The sequence below is a fragment of the Sinocyclocheilus grahami genome, unplaced genomic scaffold, assembly GCF_001515645.1.
Source record: "Sinocyclocheilus grahami isolate Dianchi unplaced genomic scaffold, SAMN03320097.WGS_v1.1 scaffold28.1, whole genome shotgun sequence".
Taxonomy (NCBI): domain Eukaryota; kingdom Metazoa; phylum Chordata; class Actinopteri; order Cypriniformes; family Cyprinidae; genus Sinocyclocheilus; species Sinocyclocheilus grahami.
Window position 1 is genome coordinate 1,243,546 of NW_015505207.1, and position 9,359 is coordinate 1,252,904.

The following is a 9,359-nucleotide window of genomic DNA, read 5'->3' on the forward strand; positions in this document are numbered from 1 at the left end:
TTTCAGATGATTAGATATACTAGAACTTACATTGACTTTACGGTCTGCCTGTGCACGCAGGGATGATCAAACATGCTGACTAAATCTACAATCAGTCACAGTTGCTGGGGTATGTAGGGACTTTTCATCACCAACAAAAGGAAACAAGTCAAATGCTGTGAAAGGAAACGTATCGATAGAAACATTCATTACTTAGTAACCGTTTGTCCGTTAGAGATGACCAGTCCATTTCTAACATTGTTTGTTTGTTTATTCTGAAGTATTATGATGCACCATGTTTTATGTTCCTCACTATGTATTTGTGTACACACGTGTGTATCCTGTTGTATATGGGCTTGAACATAACATGAGCACCTTGTTTTTATGAAGTATGGAAGTAATTATTTTAAGATAGACGTGACGTTAATCACCAATGTATCTTATCATCATATTCTGTATTTTGAAGCGTGTCTGTAATGTGAGGCACTTCATCTGCATATGACTATTTTCTGTACAAAAAAAATACTTTTAAAGATGTTGTAATATATGTGAAAGTGAAAAGATATTGCTCAGTTTTACAGGCTGTAAATACCTATTAAAATAGGGCTTTTTTAAAAATACAAGGGATTATCTTTATACGTAATATGCAGATTTTTCAGAGACTAATATAATAAAAAAAAATATTCAACTGTTCAATGTTTGAGAAAAATGAAGGCTTGTCATCTTAAAGGGATACTTCAGCCAAAAATGAAAAAAAAAAAAAACTGTCATCGTTTATTCACCTTCATGTCAGTCCAAACGTGTATGACTTTTTTCTGAGAAACACAAAAGAAGACATTTTGAAGAATTTTGTTTTGACATTTTTAGGACAAAAACAAGTGCTGTTGTGTTCTACAGAAGAAAGTCAGGTTTGGAACAACATGGAGGTGAGTAAATGATGACAGAAGTTTCCATTTTTGGCTGAACTGTCCCTGTAAACGCACATTAAACGGTTTAAGTTTTTATGAACAATCAAATCAAATGTTCAGCTCATTACAGTATTTGGCCGGTGCTGCCTCATTTTTTACAATTTCAGTGTTTTTATACTGACTCTAAAAATGTGAATAAAGCAAAAACAACCCAAATGAAATGAGCGTTTCCAACACAGTATTCAAGAGTCATGATGAGCAACCAATATACAAGTATAGATACCAGTAAGATTTCATTTCTTAAAAAAAAAAAAAAAAAGCTACCACATTAAATAATAATTGACATCATGAAAGCTCTAGAAATACACAATCATTCAAAAGTTTAGTGTTTTCTTTTTTATTATTTTTTATAAAGAAGTTAATCCCTTTCAGCGCTCAGCCAGGGCATATTACATTGATCAAAAATGACAGGCATTTATAATGTTACAAAATATTTAAAATAAATGCTGTTCTTTTAAGCTTTCTATTCTAAGAATCCTGAAACAAAAATGTATTATGGTTTTCACAGAAGTGTTAAGCAGCACAACTGTTTCAGCACTGATAATAGAAAGAAATGTTTCTTGAGCACCAAATAATTTCTGAATGATTACGACAACGAAGACTAAAGTAATGGCTGCTAAAAATTCAGCTTTGCCATCACAGGAATAAAATGCTTTATAAAATATATTAAAATAGAAGACAGTTATTTGAAATTGTAGCAATATTTCACAATATTACTGTAATTTTGTTCAAATAAATGCAGCCTTGGTGAGCGTAATTTAAAAATCTCCCAACATTTTGATTTGTTAGAATATCCACACAACTTCAGGGCCTTTTTATAACTAGAAACATAGGATGTGCAAATAAAACTTTGAGTCGTATGAAACATTTCCACTGATACTGCTTTCAGTGTGTTAACTCAGTTTTCCCTTAAGGGTACGAGCAACCTCACAGTGATCCTATAAGTTCTTTCAGTAAATGGCATTCACTAAAGAGGATCACAGCTGAGCTACTGTTTGATCCATACTCTCATCTGCAAAGATCATCTAAATGTCAGGTCAAATAGTGAATTAAACTATTGTTCCTTTCCATGAAAGAAAATAAATGAGTTCCCTATTGACACAGGGCTTTTCAAAGAAACATGAAGGCATTGACTTCACGATAACAATCTTCCTCAGTGACAAAGCAGCTGGGCTGATTCCGGGCATGTTTAACAAGTATTATATAACACAGAATCTTAAAGTTACTAGCCGGCAATCACTAATAATCAAATAGCATCACTCTGTTTGGCCAGCGAGTCTTTACTTTTAGGCGCAATGTGACATGTGCTGACTTAACATGCAGCTAACATGCTAACCTCTGCTAAAAAGGCCAGACAAATAAAACTCACCATTCGCTGGACAATACATCGTCAAAAGTGGTAACTGACTTGTATTTTAATAAAAAAATTTACCTTTATTTGAGAAATACTAAAAAAATCCTCCACCATTCCATCTTAGTTTTTGTTAGCATACATACTTCTGAAGTTCTGTGATAACTCCACATATAATCCTGGAGAGAAGGTTTCTTTAACAATACAACAACATACAGTATATTCACTTGGTGTTTTTAGTGTATTTGTTCCTGTGTGGGCCTAACGGTGATTTATTTCTGGACAATAACATCAGTATATAATACTAAACTCATATTAAGCGCGGGAAAAAAGTGAATTGTTCATGTTCAGAATTGGTCGCTTATGTAAGAACTGATTCAGAAAATAACATACACCCTACTGATGAAAAGAATGCATTGTGAAAATGTCAGGTTATTTTCATGACTGAGAAAATTTATATTTTCTGCCGTTAGCTACTCAGTGATTTGTATACAGGCGAGATAATTATAGTATCAATTTAAATTGGGTGTTACCACTCAATACCATCAACTTTTAACTCTGTGATTTCAGATTTGACAGCCCGTATTAGCAACTGTAACCACACCTCCATGTATTCACCTAATCACATGTGTGCCAGGATGACTGGACACTCCAGTTTAACCTGACAGACTAAGACTTTAAAGACCTGCCTCCATATTATGTGTAATAACAGTAATGATGTATGCATTTAACATTAACTGTACTCATCTAAGTGCTGCAAATTAAAGAGATTAATGGGTGTGTTTAACATTTTAAACTTAAGCAGTTTGAACCTTTAATTACAGCAATTAAGAGTTTGTCTCTTTCGGTTTTGGTCACCAAATGAAGAACGTCTAGTTACAAATGTAAATAGAGTTATATGTTCTTCCTCTCTCTCTCTCTAAAACATATAAACATTGTGGATCCGCGTATTACATTACCTCAGATAAAAACAAGCTCCATATGTCCCCAATCTATTTTACTTCCATCTCAGGAACAACATCAGATTGTCATGTGTAACGAGTCCCTTCTGTTTCGCATTCGCAATCTCTGAAAAATAAGGCGGAAAATTGTTTATCACTGTAATGGAAAATAAGAGGTTTTATGGGGCCACACATACAGATGTAACGCACACCATAAGCCAAACCAACTAATGTAAACAATCAGCTGCCACATTGTTCCACATAATGCGGCCATTTAGAGCACTATTAGTTTGAACAAAGATTTCTAAAACCACTTCCCAGTAACCCGGTACACCTTTCATGTAAGCTTTGAGTTACATTTTATAAAATAGAAAAAAGAAAAAAGTCTGTGCAAAATAAATACATGTTATATGTACATTTAAAGCTATCATTTATCCCAAACAAATGCATAGTAGGGAAAATAAACAACTATGGAAGTAATCGATATCCGACCTGTCCTCTTGCCAGGAAAAATACAGCATTTGTACCACTTATTGCATTTCAGTATAACACAGGAATTAACAAAGGAGTTCAATCAATCTTCAGATTGTGCTCTTTCAAACATTTTGCCTATATAAAGCAAATCCTCTTCGAAACATATCATAGTTGGACTTCATCCAACTCTTTGGTGTTCTGAAGCTACATTTAATTTTCTAATTACCCGGCGGCTCCCGCACAAATTTCTGAAGCTCTGTTTCTTATCAAGTGCTGCTTTTAAGAGACATTAACTCATTGTGACTCAGCGTTTGTGGCTCACATTCTCATGACTGTTCTGCAGTTTGGTTCTACGACCAAGACTACAGCGCATTTTATGATTTACCTTGTGATACAAGTATGAGTAGTCATTTACAGGAATATTCTGGGTTCAATAAAAGTTAAACTCGTTGATAGAACCTGTGGCATAATGTTGATTACCATAATTAATCAACTTCCAAAATCTGGGTTCAATGGGGCCAATCTTGTAAACGTTAAAATTCTCAATGTTTCAATAGTATAGCCACAAGATCATGTGTTTAACATGATCAACATTATGCCACAAATGAAGTCAATTAATCTTAACTTGTATTAAATCTGTAATATTGCTTTAAAGAAGATTAAAACAGCCCACAAGTTCATGAACGTTGTACATTTTACATGGCACCTCCATTCTACAATGTAAAAAAAGGCACATTAAAAGTAGTTATGTCATAAATGATGACCTCAAAGTATGCAGACAAACAAACAAACATGTCAAAAGAATGTCCCATCTGGCAAATGAGCCAAGTTCTCATCAATTAGCTGGTTTTGTGACCACAGGAGCCGTACTGACGGCAGGGTTTGGTCCCGTTGTACCTGATGAACTGCCAAAACCCAAGATTAACCAACACACCCAAATTCTAATTAGTATCATCAACAGAGGTCCTGATAGCCCTCCCGCGGCACCGTCAGAACAACGAGAGCGGGTGGCTCTAGTTCTGATGTCTTTTCATGTGGAGGGCCAGGTGGTCCGATCGGGAGAAGCAACGGCTACATACGGCGCACTGGAAAGGTTTGGCCCCCGTGTGCTTCCTGAAGTGGCGCGTTAGCTCGTCAGAGCGGGCGAATCGCCAGTCGCACCCCTCCCATGAGCACTTGTATGGCTTTTCGCCTGCAACAAAACACAGGCCAATACAGGTTGAGGGGAGAACACCACAAAAATTTGATGAGATAAAATGCTGTGTACTGCATAATAATGGCAAGAAAAGCTCTTTCTGTAGAGTCACACTCATAGGCTGCACACAATAAGCCTGACTAGTATAGTCTGGTTCACAAACAAATGTCAAATCTGGTTCTTTTTAGTGAATCAAATAAATGGAACAATCACTGTAGTACCTTTCATGACCAAATGAGCCAGTCCTTTAAATGAATCATTCAAAAAGACTCAGACAAGTAATCAGTCTTATGAATCCTTCACCATATCTGTGACTTCAGTTCATCACTTCAGTTGGAAAAGATAAGTTTTAGTTGTGTTGATTAGTATATCTGTTAAATAAATAATAGAACCGCATAGTTTGGGTTGTTTTTAGAAGGTTCCTTGTAAAATGTTCAGCATTTTCTGAGAGAAAATTTGCGGACTAAATGGCCTAAATGACTGTAATCGCTGGTTTTATTACTAATGTATGTTTTTTATATTAAATTAAATGTTATTGTCACACAAATATGTGACAGCAATACCACACTGACGATTGTGTGAACAGCTCTCATTTTGTGTGATAACATTTATTAAATGTCCTACCTGTGTGAGTACGTAAATGGGCCTTCAAATGTGAGGACTTGGTGTAGACCTTCTTACATCCTGATGCATAAGAATACAATAAATGTTAATACATACCATAACTTTTAAGTTCATATACATTATATAAACATTATTGGGATAGTTTGCCAAAAAAAAAAAAATTCTGTGAATGAATTTCACACTTCGTTCCAAACCTGCATGACTTTCTGTCTTCTGAGAAACACAAACGCAGATATTTTTGGAAAAAGTCAGTGTCTTTGTCCATAAAAAAGGGAAAGAAGTTATTCAAAATAGTTTATTTTGTGTTCCACAGAAAGAATAATGTCACGTAGGCTTGGAACAACACGAGGGTGAGGAAATTTCCATTTAGGGGTGAACTACCCTTTGAACTAACATTCTGGCCAGCTCGGACTTGTCCAGCAGCCTCATCTACAATGTCAAAAGGTTTCACCATTGTGTCCTAAGCCTCTTAGTCAGTCAAAGTCCAACCTAGAGACCAGTAATTGCCCAAAGTTTAGTCATGTCAGTCCTCAATATCTTTTCAACAACATTAAATCATCTGAATAGTGATTTAAGCCTGCACTGCGTCATATAGACTATGTGGAAAAAGCCGCAGCTTCCTATCAATGCACTGAATGTTATTTCAAATAAAGTGTGTATACTATAGTCACAAACTAAAGTGTCTAGATGCTAAATTCAATCTCACCTGGTACATCACAGTGATGTATTCTCCTTTTGTCTAGATCGGGATTGTTTCTGCGGTTGTATTGGGCAGGTACTGCTTGTGTTTGGACAGAAAGTGCTGGTCCAGGGGTAAGACCTGCCATTTTAGACGCCATGTGTTCCACAGAAAGAATAATGTCACGTAGGCTTGGAACAACACGAGGGTGAGGAAATTTCCATTTAGGGGTGAACTACCCTTTGAACTAACATTCTGGCCAGCTCTGACTTGTCCAGCAGCCTCATCTACAATGTCAAAAGGTTTCACCATTGTGTCCTAAGCCTTTTAGTCAGTCAAAGTCCAACCTAGAGACCAGTAATTGCCCAAAGTTTAGTCATGTCAGTCCTCAATATCTTTTCAACAACATTAAATCATCTGAATAGTGATTTAAGCCTGCACTGCGTCATATAGACTATGTGGAAAAAGCCGCAGCTTCCTATCAATGCACTGAATGTTATTTCAAATAAAGTGTGTATACTATAGTCACAAACTAAAGTGTCTAGATGCTAAATTCAATCTCACCTGGTACATCACAGTGATGTATTCTCCTTTTGTCTAGATCGGGATTGTTTCTGCGGTTGTATTGGGCAGGTACTGCTTGTGTTTGGACAGAAAGTGCTGGTCCAGGGGTAAGACCTGCCATTTTAGACGCCATGCTGGCAGCATATGACGGAGGTGGCGATAAGTTCTGTATGAGTTCTTTCCTCCTGTCTGGGCTGCCCGGTTCTGAGTTTGGAGGGGAGGGTGGTAGATAGGCCGCCCTCTTCTGAGGATGCTGACCAAACTGGGTAGGTAGCGAATATCCACTGTTGCTCATATTACAATGCGGTCGTTCTGCAATCCGGCTGGGGTGTGTGTGAATGCCATTATACGTCGACATCGGAGGGCATGTGGCATTGTGGGAATCTGTGCAAGGGTGGCCACCATTGGGCTCGAGCTCCGAATTCAACAGCTGAAAAAGTGGAACATCTGGGAATTCGAGGGACGGCGTCTCATGCTTGACGTAAACATTGCTACCCGTTTCCGTAGCTGGGCTGTAGAGGTTTGTGTACTCTGGATGCGTAATGGCGGGTGCAACCGAGCCGTGGCAACTGGAGTGGTTGAAAGACGAATGCAGAGGTTCTGTCTTTATCTGTTGCGCCGCAGACCTCACGGGTCTACACATGCCAGTCCGTAGGTAAGTGACGTCCGGTAAAAAAACATTCATGTTTATGCTGTATGGCGTGCCTTGGTCCATCGTGAGGGAATTGTCTTGACAAAACTTCTTATGGTCTGACAACGCATAAAACTGAGTCGGCAGGTATCCATCCATGTTTCTTTTGATCTGAGGGACAGAAAAAAAATTGGTTTTCATTCACCACAAAAACATACAATACATGAACAGAAACAAGTTTGTTGTTTCAACAATCCTTGAAAATATAGCAAAAATCTAGGTTTAGGTGGTTAGCATGTCCCTGTTAGCCAAATGCTGTATCTGTAATCTTGCTGTATTCTACGCAAATATTATGTTATTGTTTTACCATTGTCTGATTCTTTATTGTGCTTTTAAAAGCACAAACTGGTTGCTCTGTGAAGGTTTTGGGTCTCTGTGTGCGTTCTTAAGGTGTCATCAGCATGATACTCTACAGTCATTAGTCACATGGTATTTATCACTGAGCTGATTGGCTTAAAGCATTGCATACATCCAGCCAAGCAACAGTCATTGACATGGTAATGTTAATGTATAGCTTTCTTCACTTATTATAGGCCTATATAACCCTCTGGCATAAATCCTTTAAGCTTTCTAGTAAAAAATGCAGAAATTCCTGAGAATTTCAAGACAAGTTTAGAGGAATGCATCTTCAACCTGACTGACTTTTTTTGTCCACTGTGTTCACATGTATATCCACACTCTTAAACTCAAAGATCAGCTCAAACTTATTAAAATTTCTGCCAATTTCAAGTCAGCTTGTGTGCATCTCTAAATACTCAGGCTTGTTGCTACCTTACACCGAAGAAGGAACCCCCATAGAGGCTCTCTCTCTGCCATCCATAAACTAGGAAATACTCCATCTGAATTTAGAGCCTACAGCTGCTCTGCTGTTATGGAGTTTTCAGATTAAGGTCAGCGCAGAGTTCGGTGCAATTCATCCAGCATGATTCATACATACAATATAACGTACTGGAGAACACCATTACAAAACATTACTATAAAATAGAAGCTGTTCAGCGATTATGTTATGTTTTAGATCAAAAGCATAAACAACACAGGCATTTCGGAAAGCTTGCCACCCAGCACTGTTTACCAATGTAACATGCGATTACAGATTCACTCTACCAGAATGTGATGCTTTGATGGAGTGTCATTAAATCCACTGTAATCGTCCTCTCTCAATGCCTCGTTCAGTTCTTAGAGGTGTTTTATTCTAGCCGTGGATCCTGCTCAACAAAGCGTTTCCCATAACCTCATGTCCTCTGCTGAAATAAGCTGGAGATCACGTCATTCAATATGCCGCAAACGAGAAGGAAACACGACCGTCAGCCAGAGATGTCAAGCGCTTTACACGTTTGACGAGACAAATTACGCAACTGCCTCGTTTCAATGGCTCAAAACGGGGCGGGGCTTTATCATCATACATTAATAATAATAATTCACCCAAACAGGTTTTCAGGATCTGCAATAGTCTTGCAAAGAAAAGAAAGAAAGAAAAAGAAAAAAACAACAACTTGGGGATGCACTGTAATAAAAATGTATGTAAATGTATTATTATTTATGATTAAAACTGGCTGTTGTAGTTGCCAGAACTTTACCATACAAATACAGATCTTTTGGTGTTGTATACGCCATTAAATCATATAATTTTTTAATATACCAACCTATTTTAGCTATTAAAAATATTTGTACGTATAAAAGCACAGATGTAACCTGAAGTTTAGCAAAATTGGCCTCTCCAGCAACAGTGACAAATAAAGTTTCCAACATACAAACACAAAACACTAAAATAACATAATTCCCACTTAAATAAAGCAGTAAACATGAACTAAAACTAAAATTAAAATAAAATTCAACACTCCAATTCAGATAAATGTGAGGACCTAGAGGAATATTATTTATTCTATAAGGATA

The 9,359-nt window shown here is 37.2% G+C and overlaps 1 protein-coding gene across 2 annotated transcripts; it reads right to left on the reverse strand.

Moving 5' to 3' along the window:
* Positions 1–4,380: 4,380 nt before the first annotated feature.
* On the reverse strand, positions 4,381–8,804 carry LOC107569461 (Krueppel-like factor 5). Of its 2 annotated transcripts, XM_016255564.1 has the most exons (5): positions 8,571–8,804; positions 6,909–7,577; positions 6,239–6,371; positions 5,533–5,592; positions 4,381–4,905 (listed from the first exon to the last, which is right to left on the reverse strand). In XM_016255564.1, the coding sequence occupies exons 2-5, from the start codon at positions 7,563–7,565 to the stop codon at positions 4,727–4,729; spliced, it is 1,029 nt and encodes a 342-aa protein (XP_016111050.1). In that variant the 5' UTR covers positions 7,566–7,577; positions 8,571–8,804; the 3' UTR covers positions 4,381–4,726. The 2 variants fall into 2 exon arrangements, with proteins under 2 accessions (XP_016111050.1, XP_016111059.1); XM_016255573.1 differs by lacking the exons at positions 6,239–6,371; positions 8,571–8,804 and adding an exon at positions 7,774–7,833 and having other exon boundaries at positions 6,776–7,577.
* Between the last annotated feature and the right edge of the window lie 555 nt (positions 8,805–9,359).

Excerpts from the sequence above, each read along its gene's own strand:
- LOC107569461 (XM_016255573.1), bottom strand. Across the intron at positions 5,593-6,775 it reads ACATCACTGTGATGTACCAG|GATGTAAGAAGGTCTACACC; the intron begins GTGAGATTGAAT and ends CTTATGCATCAG. Across the intron at positions 4,906-5,532 it reads CCATTTACGTACTCACACAG|GCGAAAAGCCATACAAGTGC; the intron begins GTAGGACATTTA and ends GTTTTGTTGCAG.